Source organism: Globicephala melas, chromosome 1 (assembly GCF_963455315.2).
Source record: "Globicephala melas chromosome 1, mGloMel1.2, whole genome shotgun sequence".
In the NCBI taxonomy this organism is placed as follows: domain Eukaryota; kingdom Metazoa; phylum Chordata; class Mammalia; order Artiodactyla; family Delphinidae; genus Globicephala; species Globicephala melas.
Window position 1 is genome coordinate 57,879,051 of NC_083314.1, and position 23,181 is coordinate 57,902,231.

A 23,181-nucleotide genomic window follows, 5' to 3' on the forward strand; every position below is an offset into this window, starting at 1 on the left:
GCTGTAGGAGCCAGTCCCATGATAGTCCATCTAAAATCTGTACATACATGGCCCAATAGAAAACAGTACCCACTCTGCTGGGAGGTCTTGTTGGGAACTGCCCGTGTCACAGGGCCTAACTGACCAGGGCCTTATTAGACCATGTCAGTCAGCCTGTAATACCTCCATTCCCCCTGTAAAGAAACCCAATGGGAAATACCAAATGGTACAGGACCTCAGGGCAGTCAATGAAGCCACTGAAGATATACACCCAGTAGTGTCTAATCCTACACCCTGCTGGCCGCTCTACTGTCCACCAGGACCTGGGACTCTGTATCAGATTTAAAAGATGTCTTCCTCTGTATTCCATTAACCACAGAGCCACAAGAAAGTTTTGCTTTTGCGTGGCAGGACCCAAACATGCAACAAAAACAACAATACTGCTGGACAGTCCTGCCTCAAGGGTTCAAAAATTCTCCCACCATCTTTGGGGAAACTTTAGCTAAAGACCTAAAAGATCTACATCTGGAGGAGGGAACCCTCCTCAAGTATGTAGACGAAATTCTGATTGCCAGCCTTACTAAGGAGGCCTCTGACAAAAATACTATAACCACCCTGAACAACCTAGCAGATAAAGGATATACGGTATCCAAGAAAAAGGTTCAAACACCACAAACTAGGGTGACCTACCTAGGCTTCGTTCTCACAGAAGGCAAGAGAAGCATACCCCAGGAAAGGAAAGAAGTCATTTGCTGCCTTACCCCTCCTGAAACTAAAAGACCGCTTAGGGGTTTCCTGGGGATGGCCAGGTTTTGCCACATCTGGATCCCTAACTATGGTTTAATAGCTGGGACTCTGTATGAAAAGTTGAAAAGAAAAGATAATGATCCTTTTGAATGGAATTCAGAATGTGAAGGGGCCTTTGAAGAACTGAAAAAGCAGTTACTTCAGACTCCTCTCCTGGCCCTCCAAAATTTAGCTAAACCCTTTGACCTTTATATTCATAAAAGAAAGGGAATCGCCCTTGGGGTATTAGCTCAAAAAATGGGACCCCTTACTCAGGTGGTTGCTTATTTCTCCAAACAATTAGATCAAACTACTAAGGGATGGCCTTCTTGTCTAACAGCAATAGCAGTTACTACAACCCTGCTAAAGGAGGCTGAAAAGTTAACATTTGGTCAGCCAATCACTATACGGACTCCACACCGGGTTCAGGCTTCAGTTAAGTTGTAAGGGAACAGAATGGCTAACCTCCAGAAAGTCGATTCAAGTTCAGGCTATGCCTTTAGACAACCCAGTTGTTACCATAAAAAAACTGTCACAGGCTAAATCCTGCTACCCTGCTACCCACAGAAATAGGGCCCTTGGAGCATGATTATATAGAAGCCATAGACACGATCTATTCCAGTCGCCTTGACCTAGGAAGTGACCTCTCCCAAACACTGAAGAGGAATGATTCACAGATGGGAGCAGTTTTATGAGAGAAGGAAAAAGGCTGGCAGGATAGGCAGTGACCTCCCAGACCTAAGTCATGGAAGCAAGAAGCCTACCCCCAGGGACTTCTGTCCAAAAGGCCTAGTTGATAGTCTTCACCTGAGTCTTAGACAGGGAAGATTTTACACAGATATTTACACAGATTCCCAGGATATGCCATCCTTCACACACAGGGCTACCTGGAAGGAAAGAAGTATGCCTGCTGTGGAGAATAAACAGGTGAAACATGGCTTAAAAATACTGAAGCTCTTAGAAGCAGTACAGCTTCCAAAAAAGGTGAGTGATTCATTGTAGGGGTCACCAAGAGAAGGATGCAGAGGTAATAAAGGGAAATGACAAGGCCAATGCAACTGCTGAAAGGGCAGCCCTAGAACCAGTAACTTGGCAACTACCCCTCATACCTCAAAGGCCAGATCCATCCAATTGTTCCTCAATCTGCACAGAGGAAGAATTAAACAGAGCCTGAAAATGGGGCTTCGACAGAGATCTAGGAGGCCATGGGTGGCTAGTTAGTGAACACGGGCAATACTTCTTCACCCAAACTGCAGCTTGTCAAGCCATCAGGGAGGCTCATCAAGGAACTCACTACAGGTATATAATTGGCTAGTTGAGGTCATGGTAACTCCTGGCATGAAAAGTATAATCAGTCGGATAGTTGAGACATGCCCCATCTGCACAATGAACAACTCCAACACCAGACCCCCTAGAGGCCCCCAGGTGAGGCCCATTCAGACCAGAGGGACATATCCTGGGGAAGATTAGCAGACATTTTACTGGCATGGCGAGAGTACCTGGCAATTTCAGGTATCTCTTGGTGCTAGTTAACTCTTTTTCTGGGTGTATAGAAACGTTACTAAAAGAAATAATTCCCAGGTTTGGGCTTCCAGGGTCCCTACAAAGTAATAATGGTCCAGCATTTGTGTCTCAAGTGATGAAGGGGATAACGGGCACTGTGGGTGGACTTTGCACTCAGCCTAGAGACCTCAGTTGTTGGGGAGAGTAGAAAGCTCCAATCAGACTTTGAAATGGGCCTTAGCCAAGCTATGTCCAGAAACTCAAGAAGACTGGATGAAGTTGCTTCCAGTTGCCCTGCTCCGCATGTGATTAGCCCCAAGGGATAAGTGAAAGTTAAGTGCATTTGAACTCATCTATGGTACAGCCACTACCTGAGCCCGAGAGAAGGGACGCCTTAACTTGAAATGGAACAACTCAAGTGTGCCCTCCAGGGAAGAGAAACTATGAAAGCTTTCATGGAATATGGTAACCAGGTGCTGCCTGCATCCACCAACCTGGCCCTCCACCCATTCTGGCCAGGAGACTGGGGACACCTAAAAACCTGGAAAACCAGCAGCCTGCAAGACCAGCTCAGTCCTAAGAGGAACGGACCCCACTCAGTGACCCTAACCACCTACTCTGCCCTGACGTTGCAGGGATCGCTCTGTGGGCACATCACCCTTGAGTGAAGAGGACCCTAAACACTACCTCTGGAGAGACAACCTGGGGCCATGGACCCCCCCTGACTCATGTGAACCTCTCTCTGACCTGAAGCTTTTCTTCCAAAAAAACAACAAAGTGTGACCAGGGATACTTAGGCCACTGCAGTGAGCCTCCATATCAGGGCACGTTTGCCTACAGGCAAAAGACCTAGATACCTGCATTTTTAGGAAAAACTTGCTCTTGCTAATATTTGGACCATGTATCTTAAATTATCTGGTGTCCTTTGTCTCCAAAGGGTTAGATAAATGATGGTAGCTCAGCAATACGAACAGTTAGTGTTGAGGCCTGGTGACCATCAAACGCATCTAAAAGGCATCTGGGAAGAAGTCTGGTCCTCTTCCAGGGGGGTACAAAAGATGGACCTGCGCCCCCTAGCGCCCCTCAAGAATGAGGAGAAGGACAAAAGAGAGGAGGGATTTGTCACCAGCAGAGCCTAGTCTGGGTAATAAGATAAAGTTTAACCTTTTTGTCTTTTCCTTTGTGCTTAGTCTAGTGTCACTTGCTCACAGGGTTCTGCGTGCAGAGGCCTCGCTTCTGGCCCTTCAGACCTGAGTTCCTAGTGTGAAACGGCTGCGCTGATGCCTCAGCTCAGGGGAGTGTGCAGAAGCGCAGTACGTGACCCTCAGTTGAAGGTGGTGGCGGTGATGGGCTGTGTGCAGAGTCTCTGGGTCCAAACTTCGATCTGGAGTGTGAGCCTGTGCCTGTCTCTGCCCCCTCCCTGCTGACAGAACCCTGCAAAGCAGCCCCACCACGTCCTGGGGGTCGCCTGCTCTAGAGCCAGGTCTCGCACCTGTCCACTCTCTGATCAAAGAATAAAGCTTTCCTCTGCTTCTGAACCAAATTTGGCCTCTTGGCTCGAACAGCACCGGGCAGGAGGACCCTCGTTGGGGACCAGCTCGAAAGGGTCGGTGGTAACAGCTTCAGCAATGAGAGGTGGCAGAGGAAATAAACAGCGATGGGGCCAGCCACCTTCAGACCCCGTGACCTGTGAGATGAAGCACTGACAATGAATCGGAAAGGGAGGCGCTTCACTTTAGAGGGTTCCTCAGCCTCTCACCCCAATGCTTCAAGTACTTTTGCAATTTTAATGTAAAAAGATGAAACTGTCTCCTGGAACCTATCATTCTCCTACCAGACAGTCACTGATTCATTCATTTACTCAATAACATTTATTGAAGAGCTACTATGTATAACACAATGTTTTAATAGGAGTCTTTGCCTGCTGAGGCCCCCAAAGCTGAAAACTAAATGCACTAAATATGGCAACAAATAGTTGCCACATTCCTAGGGAGGTGCTAAACCCACTAGGCAGAATTTGCAAAGAAGGTGTATGCAGACCGGTTTTGTGATCCTTTGCCTCTCACTTTCAGGGATTGAAGTCAAAGTGGCCAGAGGTTGGAAATTGGAGACTTTCAGGAAAGGATTTTAAAGTGCTGTTGCATTTTTTGTCTCCTTGACACGAAGCAATATTCAAGGGGCTTCTGGGAGACCCCTGCGAGACCTCGACCCTTGGAGTCTATGGAGCACAGAGACTGGTGTGTGACCCACGCTTGAAAGGCTGTGACTGGAACTGCCTGCAAGGCGTGGCTGCACCAGTAGCAAGTTTTTCATCTATTACTGCTGACAGTGTGGAATACATGTCTCATGTGGACCAGATGAAAGCCATGTAGGAGAGAGCCTGTCTGATGCCAATTTAAAGGCACTTTGCACAAGGTAGCCATCTGGACTGGCAACGAGACCTTAATAGATAGTCTATGGAAATGACCTGGGGAGGAGCTAGGGTTTAGGGACTTGTAAAGTGGCCAGTCTGAGAGTGCTTGGTCTGTAGCAACAGGGGCTGCACGGAACGATCCCTAGTCATGGGGCGTCTCTCTGGAGGAGAGCCTAGGAAAGCACCCCCCAAAGCATGGATCTTAAACACCCCCAAGGCCTGAGAGAACTAGCACCTGGTTGGTGCCAGTGAAGAAAGACTTTTCCTGCCCCCTTACTTCTTCTTGTCCTTGCCCTGACTCCAATTCTGGAAGGGCCAGAGACTGCAGCTGGTGAGTGAAAGGTTTGGAGGAGGAACTGGCAGAGGAAGAGAGCAGCCAAGCGCACCATCTCTTCTCACTGCTGCTGTCAGCACAAAGCAGGAGCCGGCTGGGGGAGGGGAGAAGCTTCATCATTACAGGTAATTGCCAGTTTTTACTATTACACGAGACAGAACATTTCAGCTATAAAAATGAGAAGTTGGGGGACTTCCCTGGCAGTCCGGACAGTGGTTAGGACTCTCTGCTTCCACTGCAGGGGGCACGGGTTCCATCCCTGGTCAGGGAACTAAGATCCTACATGCTGCATGGCGTGGCCAAAAAAAAAAAAAAAAAAGATGACAGAGGGGGACTTTTCATTATTTGAGAGTGAGCAGAAAAGCGGTGGGAATGGCCTGAAATTGCAACCAAGGGCAGGAGAAGGACAAGCCCCACAGATGAGACCTGCAGGGACATTACAAGAAAAAGTACAGTTGGTTAATAACTCTATATTACATGACCTGCACTTTCAACATTGTATAGCCCAAGGCACTGTTTCAGGTTTTAGGTTTAGGAGATGTGAGAATAAAAGGCAGTCTCTACCCTTAAAGAGTTCATCCTCGAGTGAGAAATAGGTAATCAGACAAGAGCTAACTAACGCTTATTCAGACCTTACTAGCAAGTCCTAGACATTCTTCTAAGGATTTTATACATATTAATTAATTTAAACCTCACAACAACCCCATAGGGTGAACAATATTATGATGCAATTTTACTAATGCTGAGAGTGGAGGCACAGAGAGATTAAGCAACTTGCCCAAGCCCATACAGTAAGTAGCAGAGCCAGACGGGAAGTCAGGTCATCTGACTCTGGGCTCAGCTGTCAAGCATGATACTATGCTGCCCCCCAGAACAGGAGGTGTTACGATGCCTTCAGTGGGGCATCAGCCTAGACTGAGTCAAGGAAGTCATCCTGGAGGAGGTGATTTTTTTTTTTCCAAAGAATGACATTAGAAAGATGATTAGGAATTTGAAAAGCGAAGCCCTAAGAGGGTTTCAAGAAGGGGGAAGAACACGTGCCTCGAATGCATTAGAGAGTGGGGCTTCAACCTATTCACTGAGGTTTGGCTGGAGAGAAGCTTCCTGAGGGCTCAACCTTGGTTCATAGATTTTGTATGTAGCTAACACAATGCTTTTCAAATAATAGGTTCTCCATAATTGCATATTTGAGCAGGGGACCCAAGAAAAAGTATGGAATGCATAGGTAGTTCTGAATCAATGATACGTCAATAATGCCTTGCCCCCTCCCCTGCCCCAAAGGAATCTATTTGGTAAATCAAAACTACTAATTCAGAAAAAAAAAACGGTCTGCTAGGAGGCACAGGGCCTAGTTTGCCTTGTCAGCAAATATCTCTGGAATAGTTTGCTATTGTGGTTTCTTCATCTTATACTTATTCCCCTACTGTTATGTGTTGAAAAATGCTTAGCAACTACCTTAGGAGAAGGAAGACCAGAAGCTTGAAGTCCATGCACAACGCTCACAGAGTTTAAGAACATTTGTTAATAATTGATCAAATATAATTAGGCATTTGCGACCACTAATCTGTAACTAATGATTACAACTGATGTGTGTTTAGAGAGTCACGTTTACACAACTTCTTGGTGTGGGAGAGAGAAGAATCAAGAGGGGTGACCTGCAGAACTGCACTTTGTGCCACCCATCCCGTGATTCCTGTATGGGCTCTGGGGGGATCCAGCACTGAGATGGAATGGCTGCTGAGGCTTATAACTGGGGTTATAACTTAACTAAGAGGGAGAAATACTTCTTCGTCTGGGGGACGCATCTGCTTCTTAGGAAGCAGGTTCTTCCAAGCAATTCTCAGCTGGTGGATAATAGCTTACTAAAGGTCACGATTCATAACAGTAGTAGCTATTGTTTATAGAGTGCTTACTGTGTGCTCTGTACTATACTAAGTATTTTACATGATGATCTCATTTAATCCTCATCACTACTCTGAGATGGGAACTTATATTTCCACTTTGCTGAGGCTTAGAGAGGTTATGTTCATCCAAGATTAAGCAACTAGCACAGGGTCTGGATCCAGAGCTTTGTTCATAACCATTATGCTAAATGCTACTTATCCAGGGCCATTGCCTGCAGGGAACTGTAGCAGACCAGAACTTCTGGAAAGTTTACATCGTATCCACTCACCAAGATACCTCACTCTGGAAACACAGAGGAAATTGGGATTATCTGTACTGCTGTCCCCCATAACGGATTCTTCTAAAGTCTGGTCATAAACCAAGACCCCCTCAGGGGGAGCCTCTAAAATCTACGTGTGTGGGTTTCTTCCTTCTCCAATATCTGGGTTTTAGGGCAAAAGAAAGCGGCACCTCAATATTTCTACTACAGTTATTCCTCCCCCACCTCCCTGAGGTCATTAAAGTATGTAGAAATGTCTGCTCTCAAGATGATCCAAAACTATGTTGCTACTCTATGTTTAGCCAGTCTCTTTCCTTGGGCCCACTTCTGCCAGTCTGGACACTGCATGCTGCCACAAAGATCATCACCTCTCAGCCCCTGATTGCTCTTCTGCAGCAGTGTTCTTTAGTTATAGTCGCAGTGGGACTGAAGGTAGTTAGGAGTAAAGGATTAGCCACCTCAAACCTGACAAGACACTTAATTCCCAAAGCATCTCTTATTTGACACTTGTGACACATTTCCTCATAGAAACATTGTTATAGAGGCAGTTATATATTCCTTTGGTACTATGTGATTATGTATTTAGCCCATAGACTAGCAGCAAGCCTGAAGCTGACCCACCATTTACAATATTGCTTCTTTGTAAAATTATGTACTGAATTCTCCCTTGGTCCCTAACACATTTTGAAAATAGAATATTTTGTTAATTTGAGATTACGTTTTAAGATTTATATTTCATTTTTTATTGTCTAAGGTTTGCAGACTTTCTTCTTCACATCTTCGTTTCTTAAAGGTTCTTTTAATTCCTAAAAGAAGTTTCAAAACTTCATACTCAATTGCCTTTAGGGCCACTTATGAGTAACGGAAGAAGAGTAGCTTCACTACATTTTAGTAATCCTCACTTGACTTCAAAAGATGGAGATTTGCCAATTGTGAGTATATTAAAAAGAATGTGCCATTGGATCCAAAGCATTTCCAAAGGGGAATTTCTAAAACTCCTTTGTGTGGATAGCCCTGCTTTAAGAGGTGGATGGATTATTATTGTGATGACTATTTTGAAGGGTGACAATATTTCTTTGTATGTATAATTTCTGGTCTATTTCTTAAAAAAAATCCTGTCAAGTTTCCTTGTATTCTCACTTCCTTTAAGTTATTGAATTACAGGTCACTCCTGATTCAAATGACCTGTAATTTAATGACGAAATTCAAAGCCTATATTTTTTCATGACCGATCTGATAGTTTTGAGCCTTCTGTGATCACTGAGCTTGAATCAGACAGGCATGATAAAACTTAAATGATAACGTCAGCATTTATATTAATAAGTAAATAATAAAATCTGACACCTCTATAGTGTTTTATAACTTTCAAAGTTATTTTGTACATATTATTTCTGAGGGTAAACATAAAGTTGTCTATAATCACGAGGAAGTATTTCCAATTACAAATCAGTAACTTCTAGAAGAACCCAGAAGAGTAGGCATGGTTTTAGGCAGAAATGACTCACCAGGAAATGACTCCAAAGGTAAACGGGGATTCAGGAAGTGTCCAGTGCAAACCATGACAGCATCAAAGATAGCTCTGTCCAGCTCCCCCTCTGTCTCTGTGACAACATCCCACTGACCAGTTTCGGAGAAGTCAGGACGCTTTGTTACGCTGCACACTGTGGTCTGAAAGCAAAAGACAAACACTCGCTTTCCATCAGTCATCTTGGGACCTCATACAATGACCGTACGGTAACCATGTCTGTTATTTCAAGTGGGCCAAGTCAGTCCCACGATAGGAGGTCTGTTAACATTGGCTTATCTTTTCCCTAGAGAAGTTAAATAACTTGTGCCAAGTCTCAAAAGTGGTCATATAGATTAGGACCCAAAACATCTGAATGCCTTCACTGCAAGGAAGAAACATTCAGTTTTTATTCCTGGTGAGAAGGAGATGAATTAAAACACCGAATGTTGAAAAAATTTAGGAAAATGAGTTTTGACCCATTCTAATATCTGTGGTTCAGACTTCTAGTCATTTCTTCCCAATGGGTTTCATGAACTAAATCCATTTTTCCTTTCCTCTCAAAAACATTCTAAATTTTATTCTGAATGAGAGTCTGGATTTAGAGGAAGAACCAGCAAATTCAGTATTTTAGTGACTTATTTGAGTAAAACATGACCAGCAGGATTATTATCTGCCTTATTCATATAGAGAGAAAGTCAAGAAGAAGTTTACTTAAGTATCCCATTTCCATCAGATTGGTGAATGGGCCAGCCCCTACTCATTAACCTTCCATAACCCAAGGTATCTTACTCTAAACCGAATGTATTTCAGAAGGTCAAAGTGCTCAGCAAACTCTTGGAGGTAGTCCCAAAATTTTTCTTGCTTCATGAAATTGGGATAATCTTCTTGGAAGGGGAAGTCGCTGTAACATGACATTTCTTTGCAGACGTTTGTCACTAATGACTTGTAGACCCTGGTCATCCCATCTTCAGAAGTTTCCTGTGGTGAAAGCACAGTTAGCTTGATGGGGTGGTGGGGGGATAGGAGGAAGAGAACAGAGACCATCAGCAGTTAGCGTTCCACTTGTAATTCCAAAGAGTTCCTGGAAAAGTTAGCATTGGGTCCCCATGCTATAGTTATCAGAAATCATTGGTGGGGTTGGAATTGTTAAATACTATATCTTTCTCAATCTACAAAGAAGCTAACAACATTTAATAGGGCTCTCCAAGAATGACACTGCCCTTAAAATATTCCATGAACACAGGCCCACGGTCTATCTTGCTTATCTTCTTCTTCCCTTGCCATGATTATTCCGTCCACTCATGCTCTGCACCTCTTCCTCTTGCCTTTGTTTAAGGAACTCCTCACTAATTTTTCTATTTATTGTCTATGGATATTTTCAACCGCTCTCTTTTTATTGGCTCCTTCCCATCCACACTTAAAATACTGAAGACTCAAATTTTCAAAACAAAACAAAACTCCCTTTCAACCTGTATCCCCTTCCAGCCTTGTCTCTCTCTGTCTTATCTCAGTCGTCATGAAAGAATCATCACATACTGGCAGCCTGTGTTTTCTCCTGGACTCCTCAACTTGTTGTCTTGTCTCGATCTCTGTCACTCAAAAACAAAACAACAAAACAAAAAGATCTATATTAAAGGCACCGGTGAACTTCTCGTGGCCGAAGTTTTCTTCTTCAAGTCTCTTCCTTCACCATCATGTTCTCTAAGAAGCCTTCCATGACCCAACAGATCTTCACAAGGTAGCTATTGTGCCCTGCCCCAGCACACTGTACTTTGAGCACAGAACCAATCACACTGCATTGTAGTGATCTGTTTACTGTTTCTGTTCCCCACCAGACAGTAAGGAGGGCTGGGTCCTTGTCCATCTTGTTTCCCATAGGTCCTGGTAGAGGGACAACACGAGTACTTGTTGAATGGATGAAAATGAATACTACAATTGCATTTTTGAAAAAAAAAGTATTTGTATGACTGGAAAAAATTACATCAAAATTTTGTTAGTGCTGCTGACTCATGAGAATTGATATTATATTTAATTTGTATTTTTCTTTTGTTTAACTCAGTACTGTTTTCTAAAATTAATCTGTATCACTTTACAATAGGAGAAGGAAACCAAACGAACCATGGGGTCAAACAGCAGACCTAATACTTTCTTCCACATTGACATTTGGTGGCTTGAAGAGGCCCATAGTACACCAGAAAAAAATTATTTTTCCCCAGTATGCTATAATCCTAGGGTTGTGATCATTTACATGTATTTGCTTATTCTGTTTTCTTCACCATCCATCAAAGACTGGCAAATGCTGCCTACTCCAAGAAGGCTTCCCTCATTCATACCAGTTTGAAGCACCCTCCCCAACCTTGAGCTCCCACTAAAGGCTGCTCTTCTCTCCCCAACCAAAGCATTTAGTACTTGGGCCTCCCATCTTCTGACACCTTATACCCTACCACTGGGGCAGGTCCCTTTATTCCCTCTGAAGGCCCTGCTATTCCCAGTAACCAGGACCAATTTTGGCCAGAGGCAGGGGGTATTTAGTCATTTCCAGCCCCACTTCCTGATGCTCAAGTCACCTAATAGCTGGCCTAGCCTTGAGCATACCCCACTAGGCTGCATATTACACTCCTAAGAAGGGTGGATTAGTGCCTGTGTTCTTTTTCTTCTGATAATGTGAAAAATACCCCCTAGACCTTTCAAGGTCTGGATTCTTGCCTCACCCTTGCCAATTCTCTTCCCAAAGACCTGAACAATGCCTGGGGGCTGGGGCTCCACTCCCTGATGCCAGCTTCTGTCCTTCCTAAAGTGTCATCTGCTCCATATTCACCAATGCCATTCAGCTACCCAATGTGACATGCTGCTACTTTGTCTTACAATGTCCCTGCTCCGGAAATCATTGTAACTTCCAATACTATGTTTGTGTATTAGACTTAACTCTTTCTTCCTCTCTCCTCCAACTGTCTCTTGTCCCTACCCTGCCAGTTGTCCAAGTTCATCCTATCAGACTGCATCCTGCCTGGGGTCAGCACAACACCATAACAAACTTGTGCTGCTGCAGTGAGCTGCTCCCGTAATGATCACCAAGGTAGGCTAAAGCGACCATGCCTCGGCAGGGACAAAGCAAACGGCCAGATTATGATTGGTGGAAGTGGGAGGGTATGAACTACGCACGGTAAACTTCCACAGTCCCCCGATGTCATTACTTCTTTCAAAGCAGGTAGGCTCCAGGTCTTCATCCAAGCAGCATTTGATGGAGGACAGGCCACTCACACCAGCTCCAATCACTGCAACTCGCTTGGCCATGGTGTGTTCTGTATGAGATAGGTTGAGCAGAGCATCTTTATATGACAAAGCTAGAAGGGAACCCTTGTCATAGAAGTCAACTTTTACAGTGATCCTTTCATCTTTGAGCTGAGGCAGAATCACATTTTGTTTAAAGATGAGGACTCTGAAATCATACTGGTTTGGTTTGAATCCTCGCTTCATTTATTTACAGTATGACCTTAGGCTAGTTGTTTATCCTCTCTGTGCCTCAGTTTTCTCATCAGCACAATGGGAGTGGAAATAATAATACCAATTTAAAATATTTGTTATGAAATTAAATGACTGAGATATGTTGGAAGGGTGATAGAAGTGTGTCTGCTACATAGTAAGTGCTCAATTAAATTTTGCTCTTATTATTAGCTAGTGTAGCCAGGACCTTGATCCCCTTAAGACTTTAGATCCTCTCAGTATTAAAAGGACTCTTTGCTAACACCTAGTCCCTCTGAAATGCTAGGAATTGCAACAAGCAAAAATGTTAGTTTTTATTCAAAGCTTCTAAAGTTCTAAAGAATAGCTAGTCATGGACCATGTTCTGCCAGCAAAAAAGATATTACATGCATTTAGGGGAGGTTCTTAACTTTGCACAGAGAAAGGTTGACTCACCATAATACAGAACTGTGGTCATATGGTCATATGGAAATGGGGATGCCATGTTGTCAGGAAAGATTGGAGGAAGTGTGAATGTGTCATGGGGATTTATAACCAGTTTTTCTTGATTTTATGTTTTGGGCTTCTGCAAACATCAACATAGCTTTTGCTTTGATCAGATGGGCTAACCACCGAGTTGATTTCAGCAAATCAGGTTTATGTCACACGGAAGACTTTGAAGTGTCAGGTGTCCTCACTCTCAAGTGCTACCTTTCCCTCAACCCTCGTGGCCAGTCTGAGAAACACACAAAGAGTAGTTGAGACCTCAAAGTATTTGCTTTATAAAATATACTTAACTGATTTGACTTTGCCTATGAAGACAAGGTACTTTTTGAGGAGAGGTCTTGCTGTATAACTCTTATGTGACTTTTGTAGTGTCATGACACTTACCATAGTGGTGTTTGCCTTGAGGAACCTAGGGAGAACATATTTATTGAGCCCTGAATACCAGTAAATGGGAAAACATATAGCATCATCACTGAACACGACTTAAGGCCACTCTGCTAATAAGAGGTTGAGTCTGGAGAGACTTTGGGTATCTGAGTATGAGCCTGGATGTGCACATCTCATTGGTCTGAAAGCCTGAAGTGTCCTGTGATTCCTGCTACTAAGCCTCTTCCCTCACCTGAGCTCAGGTTTGCTGCCACACCTTCTGGTTGGGCTTGGGGGATTTTGTCCTTTTGGTTTTGTAGTTTGCCTCCTAGCCAGATCAGAACCCCCAGGCACAAAACCAAAGTGAAGTTACTGACTTTACAGAGGGCAGAAGATGACTGCTGAGCCCTTGGACCCTTCGGACTCACCTGGTTCCAGAGGAGGATCTAGGCAGGGACTTGCAACAAGGATCAGAGGGATTTCTCAGAGCTGCCTGTTTCCAAATCTTACCTGCCACTCTACCCTTTGTAAGGTTGAGACCTTCATGCCTGGCTTCATTATTTATAGCAAAATTTACACTTTTCCCCCTGAGACTTTTTGTTTATTTAGAAGTCTCTTTTGATTTGGAAGAGTTGGGCAGGCTGCAATAAGAATGGACTTTGGAGGCAGCAGAACTGGGTTTGAACTCTGTCTCTGCCACTGACTAGGCATGTGACCCCAAACAACCCGCTTACACACCTTAAGATTTACTGTTTGCAAATAAGAAAAATAGCCATATTGAAGGATTGTTTGGGTCTTAAACAGTGATAATAATTACACAGAACTGCCTAGCACCAAATATTTACTCAGCATTCATTTCCCACCTCCCTAACTGACTCCCTCCTCTCCTCTCTTCCCGGAAAAGACAGCTCATGCAGATAAAATTTATCAACAAGTTTGGAAACATATAGGCAAACATACCTATGACTTCCTTTGGATTGAGTAAAAGGTTTAGGTGGCTTTTAATCAGAAATAAATGGCCTCCACCAATAAGAACACTTAAACTTCCAGGGCACTAGGTAGAGGTCTGGAATTGGCAGATCCCTCTGTGCTGTGTTTTTGCAATAATAATATGAAAGAAATAGTTGTTAATTGACCTGGTTAAAATGCAAAATGTGCTGCAGTGAATAGACTGGCAGCAAATTAATTCACTCAACAGATGCACCCTGTGTACCTCTACGGGCAGGTACTGAGCCAAGCGTGGGGACCCCCAAGATGATTAAGAGCCAGTGACTTAAATAATAGTAATAAATATAGACCCAGTGACTGTCCACAGGAAGATGCCACTATATGGAGAGAGGCTGACACACATGATATCATGTGGTACGTCCTGTAATAGCAGTGTGCTCTGGGTACAAATGCTTGTAGACACTCTTGGGCTGCTTAGCTATGCCTGGAGATCTAGTTAGAGACACATAGTAGGCTGTATTTTTCCTGGGCAAAAACACCTTGTCCTTTACAGACTGACTTAGAGACTGTTTAAGTGCCAAATAATTGGTGTCCAAAGTAGATGTGAATTGAAAGGCAGGAGAGAAGACTGCAGGCTTGAAGGGGCGGGAGGACATAAGGTGTGTTAAGCTCTTTGTAAACTGTAAAGTGGGCTATAAACATAAGGTCCATTGTAGGTCAAAAGGTTGCTGACATTTAGTTCCTTAATCGAAAGAAGCTCTAAACTACTGAACTGGACTTTTTTTTTTTTTTTTTTGCATTACGTGGGCCTTTCACTGTTGTGGCCTCTCCTGTTGCGGAGCACAGGCTCCAGACGCACAGGCTCAGCGGCCATGGCTCACGGGCCCAGCCGCTCCGCGGCATGTGGGATCCTCCCGACCGGGGCACGAACCCGTGTCCCCCGCATCGGCAGGCGGACTCTCAACCACTGCGCCACCAGGGAAGCCCTGAACTGCACTTTTGAACAACATGAAAACCCCATCCCATACCTGACAGACCAGAAAATGCAGGAATCATTTTTGAGACATGGAGAGACTTGGATGATTAGCAAATTATGTAGCTGATTATGATTTATATTAGTTTGGACTTGGATCTATTTATATTTCTTATTATCACTCTACCAGTGCTCTTCCTTTGCTATGGTATTTCCTAGCATAACACTTGTGGAGTATTTTGTGTTTCCCAGTGCCTCACAATTCCATCTCATCCAAAAGATGAAATCAGAAGTGAGCCTGGAATCACAGACAGTCCCATGATTCTGTTATTCTCACCCACACCTTCCTTCAGGGTGGTTTTCCCCTACAACATAAATTTGTTTCCTTAGCACGTTCCTTTGCTTCCTGGTTTTCTCTTATTCTGCTGCTTTAACCCTAATCAAGAGGCTCTCGAAGAAGATCACATTCATTTTTAAGGAGTGTACTCACCATGGAAAGTATTCATCCTCTGTGAAAGCAGCTTCTGGAAACATTTCCTCATAAAAAAAAAAAAAAAAAAAATCCAGGACACTTACCTTGTTGGCATAGAGCAGATATTTTGACAAATTATTTCTCACAGCCCAAAGCCAAAGATAGTGTTTGTCTTAAAAAAAAAAATTCCAAACACAAACTCCTTGTTCTAAAAGAAAAATAAAAAATAAACTAATGCTGACTTTAATCAAAGTACTCTCGGTTTAAAACAAAAACCATCCGTTTTTCCTGTCATGCTAGTGACAGCAGAAAGTATACTCACCGAGGAAAAAAAAGTTGTGTAGGGCACCAGCTTGATACTTCCGTGTTCTCGAAGGAGGGCTAAATGACGAGTTAGAATAAAGCCGTCAGATTCGAAGGCCACAAACGACTTCTGCCCCTTCCCCCACCCTCCTAAACGTCACAGTTCCGACGGAGCCCTAAACTTAAAGGGGAGCACTTGGTAAGCGACTGCTCTTCTCATTGTAGCCTTTAGAGGGCGCCAAGTCACTCCAAACCACGATCCCCAGTGAAACAGACGTTCTACGTACTAAATTCTGACTCTTGAATTAGTCCCTTGAACCATCATAGGAACTGTCCATAGGAGAAAGTCAATTAGGTGACTATCACGTCATCAAGTTCTCCCAAGTCTAGAGTTCCCTAACCCCAGAAGTGTGATTTCAAAATTCAGAACTTATAAGGAATTTAAGCTGTTTCATCCTTTTGGAAAGGGTTAGCAGAGGGAGCTGGTAAAACCTGTTTGAAAACCTGTTTGAAAAAGCGTAAAATTGGTTTTAGGTATTAGCCTAGGGCTAATATCTCAGAAGAGGAATAATTACAGAAGTAAGCACTGGGAATAATAATAATAGGCAACATCTTTTTTTTTTTTTTTTTCTTCTCCATTGAGTGCTTGGAAACAAGCATAAAATACCGTCTTAAGCTCATTAAACAGTTTCCAGACCAGGGGATCAAATGCAGATGCCCACAGGGGTCATGAAGGTAACCCAAATGAGGGAAGAGGGCCGAGATAAGATCTGACTGGAAAGCACATCCCCCACCTATTAGGTTCAGCTAAATGGTGTAATTTGAGAGCATAAGCCCCAAATTGCAAGGTTTTAGGCTCCTTTCAATAGAAACTGCAAATTCAGATTTTTATATAAAATCTTCTATTGGCAACAAATTAATTTTTCTTTTGAAAAATATTAAGCCCACAGAAAAGTTGAAAGAACAATTTTATTAATGCACACTAATGTATCCTTCACCCATTTCATCAACTAGCAACCACTTAACACATTGAAATTGTCTTCCCCCTCTCTTTCTTCCTCCACACGTACAGACACACACACACACACACACACACACACACACACCCCTGTACACACACATCTGAAAGTAGTTTTCAAACATCAGGATGCCATCAGGATAGTTCAGCACATATTTCACAAGAGTAAGGGCATTCTCCCTTTCTATACTAAGAAAGTCAGTATAAATTCAATAACATCATCCAACATACAGTCCAAATTTCTCCAATTGTCCCCAAAATGTTCTTATCTAGTGGTGTACTGGAGCTGGCTTGCAGAGTGAGAATATGCATCTCTTCCAAGTTCAGTGATAGCTTGGCATTACACACAGTAATGCTCTACACAATAGCTTGACATTGTTCATGGTGGGGGTATTTACATCATGGAAACAGGCAAACACTACAAATCTGTGATCTCCCCACACCCCCAGCCATTTTTTTTTTTTTTTTTTGTGGTACGCGGGCCTCTCACTGTTGTGGCCTCTCCCATTGCAGAGCACAGGCTCCGGACGCGCAGGCTCAGCGGCCATGGCTCACGGGCCCAGCCGCTCTGCAGCATGTGGGATCTTCCCGGACTGGGGCACGAACCCGTGTCCCCTGCACCGGCAGGCGGACTCTCAACCACTGTGCCACCAGGGAAGCCCTCCCCACCCATTTTTAAAACATTTATCTGTATACCAGTCATTTTAGGTTCAATGGCTTTATTGAGGTATAATTGATATACAAAAAATCTGCATATATTTAATGTATATAATCTAATGAGCTAGGACATATTCATACATCTGTGAAACCATCACCCCTCAAGGTAATAGACACATTCATTACCTCCAAAAGTTTCCTCATGCCCCTTTGTTTTTGGTAAGAATACTTGACATGAGATATACCCTCTTAATAAATTTTTAAAATGCACAAGATATTGTTAACTACTGGTACTACGTTGAACCGCAGATCTCTAGAATTTATTCATCTTGAATAACTGAAACTTTATATCCATTGAACAAGGACTCTCCCTTTCCCTCTCCCCCCGGTCTCTGGCAACCACCATTCTACTGTCTGCTTCTATGAGTTTAACAATTTTGAATACCTCATATAAATAGAATAATACAGATTTGTATTTTTGTGACTGTCTTATTTCACTTACAGTAATGTCTCTAGGTTCATCAATGTTGTCACCCATGGCAGGATTTCCTTTTTTTTTAAGGCTGAATGATATTTCATTGTATGTATATAACACATTTTCTTTATTCATTCATCATGGACATTTAGGTTGTTTCCATATCTTGGCTATTGTCAATAATGCTGTGATGAACCTGGTAGTGCAAATATCTTCTTGAGATCCTGATTCAATTCTTTTGTACAAATACCCAGAATTAGGATTGCTGGATGATATGGTAGTTCTAGTTTTAATTGAAAAAAAAATTTTATTTGCAGTATAGTTGATTTACAATGTTGTGTTAGTTTCAGGTGTACAGCAAAGTGAATCAGTTATATATATACATATATCCACTCTTTTTTTTAAAAGTTTCTTTTCCATATAGGCCATTACAGAGTATTGAGTAGAGTTCTCTGTGCTATATACAGCAGGTTCTTATTATATATATAGTAGTGTGTATATGTCAGTCCCAATCTCCCAATTTATCACTCCCCCCCATCCCCTGGTAACCATAGGTTTATTTTCTACATCCGTGACTCTACTTCTGTTTTGTAAGTAAGTTCATTTGTACCCTTTTTTTAGATTCCACATATAAGCGATATCATATTAGTTTTAATTTTTTGAGGAACCTCCATACTATTTTCTACAGCAGCTGTACTATTTTACATTCCCACCAACAGAGTAGAAGGGTTCTAATTTCTTCATATCCTCTCTAATATCTTTTATTTTGCTTTTGATAATAGCCATCTTAATAGGTGTGAGGTGATAATCTCATTGTGGTCTTGATTCACATTTCCTTCATAATTAGTGAAACTGAGTACTTTTTAGTATACCTGTTGGCCATTTGTATGTCTTCTTTAGAGAAATGTCCATTCAAGTTCTTTGCGCATTTTTAAATTGGGTTATTTGTTTTTTGCTATTGAGTTGTAGGAGTCCCTTTTGTATTTTGGTTGTTAACCCCTAATCAGATGTATGGTTTGCAAACATTTTCCCTTTCTGTAGGTTGCCTTTTCATTCTGTTGTTTCCTTTGCTGTGCAGAAGCCTTTTAGTTTGATGAAATCCCACTTGTCTATTTTTGTTTATGTTGCCTGTGCCTTTGGTGTCATATTCAAGAAATCATTGCTAAGAACAATGTCAAGGAACCTCCATACTGTTCTCCATAGTGGCTGTATCAATTTACATTCCCACCAACAGTGCAAGAGGGTTTCCTTTTCTCCACACCCTCTCCAGCATTTATTGTTTGTAGATTTTTTGATGATGACCATTCAGACTGGTGTGAGGTGATATCTCATTGTAGTTTTGATTTGCATTTCTCTAATGATAAGTGATGTTGAGCATCCTTTCATGTGTTTGTTGGCAATCTGTATATCTTCTTTGGAGAAATGTCTATTTAGGTCTTCTGCCCATTTTTGGATTGGGTTGTTTGTTTTTTTGATATTGAGCTGCATGAGCTGCTTAAAAAACTAAAAATAGAACTACCATACGACCCAGCAATCCCACGACTGGGCATATACTCTGAGAAAACCATAATTCAAAAAGAGTCATGTACCACAATGTTCATTACAGCTCTATTTACAATAGCCAGGACATGGAAGCAACCTAAGTGTCCATCAACAGATGAATGGATAAAGAAGATGTGGCACATATATACAATGGAATAGTACTCAGCCATAGAAAGAAATGAAATTGAGTTATTTGTAGTGAGGTGGATGAACCTAGAGTCTGTCATACAGAGAGAAGTAAGTCAGAAAGAGAAAAACAACTACCTTATGCTAACACAAATATATGGAATCTAAAAAAAAAAAAGGTTCTGAAGAACCTAGGGGCAGGACAGGAATAAAGACACAGACATAGAGAATGGACTTGAGGACACAGGGAGGGGGAAGGGTAAGGTGGGACGAAGTGAGAGAGTGGCATGGACATATATACACTACCAAATGTAAAATAGATAGCTAGTAGGAAGCAGCCGCATAGCACAGGGAGATCAGCTTGGTGCTTTGTGACCACCTAGAAGGGTGGGATAGGGAGGGTGGGAGGGAGGGAGGTGTAATAGGGAAGAGATATGGGGACATATGTATAGGTACAGGTGATTCACGTTGTTATAAAGCAGAAACTAACACACCATTGTAAAGCAATTATACTCTAATAAAGATGTTAAAAAAAATTAAGCTGATTTTAAGGAACCGATTTCAAGTTGCATTCTCCTAACAGGGCATTTTAAACATTATTTTCTTCCCTAATTTAACAAGGTTAGCATTAAAAGCAGGTGAAAAAAAAAAAGAACAATGTCAAAAAGCTTCTCCAATATGTTATTTCTTGGGAGTTTTATAGTTGCAGTTCTTAAATTTAAGACTTTAATATATTTTGAGTTGATTTTTTGGCATGGTATAAGAAAAGGGTCCAGTTTTATTACTTTGCATGTGGATATCTGATTTTCCCAACACCATTTGTTGAAGAGACTCTCTTTACCCTCTTGTGTGATCTTGGCAGTTTTGTCAAATATCAACTGACTGTATATGTGTGCGTTTAATTCTGGACTGTCTATTCTGTTACATTGGTCTCTATGTCTGTCTTTATGCCAGTACCATACTGTTCTAAAACACCATAGCTGTTTATTCGTTCTAACTTCGTTTTGTGTGTGGCGTCTTTAAGGTTTTCTATATGTAATTCATGTCATTTGCAAACAGATAATTTTACTTCTTCCTTTCTGATTTTAATACTTTCATTTCTTTTTGTAGCCTAATTACTCTGGCTAGAACTTTTAGTACTATATTGAATATAAGTAGCAAGAGTGAACATTCTTGTCTTCTTCCTCATCCTAGAGGAAAAACTTTCAGTTTTTCACAATTGAGTATGATGTTAGCTGTGGGCTTGCCATATATAACCTTTATTATGTTGAAGTAAATTCCATCTACATCTAGTTTGTTGAGAGTTTTAATCATGAAACTGTTGAATTTTGTCAGATGATTTTTCTGCATCTATTGAGATGATCATGTGATTTTTATCCTTTATTTTGTTAGTGTGGTGTATCACATTAATTGATTTGCATACATTGAACCACACGCCACTTTTTATGGTTATATTTCTCCTGATTAAAGAGCCAATTGAGGGACTTCCCTGGTGGTGCAGTGGTTAAGACTCTGCGCTTCCAATGCAGGGGGTCTGAGTTCAATCCCTGGTCAGGGAACTAGATCCCACATGAATGCTGCAACTAAAAGTTCGCATGCCTCAACTAAGGAGCCAGTGGACCACAACTAAGAAGCCCACATGTCACAACTAAGGAGCCCTCATGCTGCAACTAAGGAGCTGGTGAACCACAACTAAGGAGCCCGCAAGCCTCAACCTAGGAGCCCGCCTGCTGCAACTAAGACCCAGAGCAACTAACTAACTAACTAACTAAATAAATAAATAAACATTAAAAAAATAGCCAATCAAAGTTTATAAATTGCATTTAGCTGTTAGGTCTCTTTAGCTTGTCCTATTCTGTGATAGTTTTCCAGCCTCCAAAGGGTCCTGTTTTAAGAATGATCAACATTATTGAGTTTACTACTGCTGGAACTAGTGTCCTGAAATAGCCTTTTAATTAGGTTTCTTACTTGCATTTTCTCCCCTATAATCCATTCTCCAGAACTATCTTTCTAAATCATAAATCAGATCATGTTACTCTGATGTATAAAAGCGTTTGCTGAAAGAGATGTGTGGTTTGGGAGGGTTTTTAAAAAACAGGAATAGTAAGGCATTTTTATGTACTGTGGAGAATGACCCAGTAGAAAGGGAAAACTCAACAATTTGGGAGAGAAGTTGGTGGAAATCTGTCAAAGTTATCTGCTAATTGCTACTATTTTCTCATCTGAGAGAGAGGTGAGAAGGAAATGGTAGAGGTTTGTAGTGAGAAGGGATGATATAGAATAGTCATCTTGGAGATGAGATTGAGGTGTGAAGGAAGTAGAAAAATCTAGCAGGATTTGGGGGGCAGTAGGGTAAGCATGAGTTGAAGAGTGATCAGTTAGGGTGCTGAGCATTTTTCCTCTACTTAAGGTTAAGTGCTCAGGTGGAGTTTGAAGTAGGTGGAGAGTTGGATTTTGGCTAGAGTTGGAGTCCTGCCTTCCAAGTGTGAATGAATGGAGTTGAGAGTGTATGCAAATGTGATGTTATAAGATCATGAACTCTAAGCTGGGCAATGAGGGAGATGAGAAATAAAGGAAGGTGGGACAGTGAAAGATGATAGAGTGTTTGGATTGCAAGTCCCAGGAGTTTGAAGAGAATATTGCATTGGAAGAGTTATCTGGAAGAATATGATGATGTTGGTGGAGAGTAGGATGTTTGTAATTCAGATCGTGGAGAATTACACTTGTTGAGAATAACACAGTCAAGATCTGCACTGTCTAATGCAATAGCCACTAGCCATATGTAGCTTTTTAAAATTAGATTTAAATTACTTAATGTTAAATAAAGTTAAAAATTCATTTCTTCTTTGGCACTAGTCACATTTCAAGTGCTTGACAGCCACACGTGGCTAGTGACTACTGCATTGGAGACTGAAGATCGGATGTTTCCATGATGGCAGAAGGTTCTATGGGGCAGCACTGGTCTAGCATATGAACGTAGTAGTAGGTGGATGAGACAGGTGGAGGATAAGATTGTGTGAGAGAGAGAGGGCTAAGGAGCTGAGAGGACATGGCATGGAAGGATTGTATTGTTGATTTTGAAATCACTGAGAATTGGGTTTCCCTGGTGACGCAGTGGTTAAGAATCTGCCTGCCAATGCAGCGGACACAGGTTCGAGCCCTGGTCCGGGAAGATCCCACATGCTGTGGAGCAACTAAACCCTGCGCCGCCACTACTGAGAGCCTGCGAGCCACAACTACTGAAGCCTGCATACCTAGAGCCTGTGCTCCACAACAAGAGAAGCCACCACAATGAGAAGCCGATGCACCGCAACAAAGAGTAGCCCCTGCTCGCCTCAACTAGAGAAAGCCTGTGTGCAGCAACGAAGACCCAATGCAGCCAAAAATAAATAAATAAAATTAAAAAATAAATAAAATCTATCTTAAAAAAAAAAGAAACCACTGAGAATTATGACAGGAGTAATGGGGAAGAGAGAGAAATTGAGTTAGAGGTCGATTCATGCCTTCTCCATGCAGCTCTGAGCCTCTCAGAGACAGCTGACCCCAACCCCAGCTCCATGTGTGGGTCTTTTGGTCAAAGGAGAATCCCAACCCCCTAGCACATGATTGCCTTAGAAGCAGGCTTTGATTCAATTTATATATGAGG

General features: G+C 42.2%; 1 protein-coding gene across 1 annotated transcript in view; it reads right to left on the bottom strand.

The window, feature by feature from the left end:
- FMO4 (flavin containing dimethylaniline monoxygenase 4) overlaps positions 1-15,858 on the bottom strand; it is a 34,095-nt gene extending 18,237 nt beyond the window's left edge. Inside the window, 4 exon segments of the mRNA XM_030875497.3 lie at positions 8,685-8,847; positions 9,476-9,664; positions 11,849-11,988; positions 15,737-15,858. Coding sequence (XP_030731357.1) covers positions 8,685-8,847; positions 9,476-9,664; positions 11,849-11,980 — 484 coding nt within the window. The 5' untranslated portion in view covers positions 11,981-11,988; positions 15,737-15,858.
- Between the last annotated feature and the right edge of the window lie 7,323 nt (positions 15,859-23,181).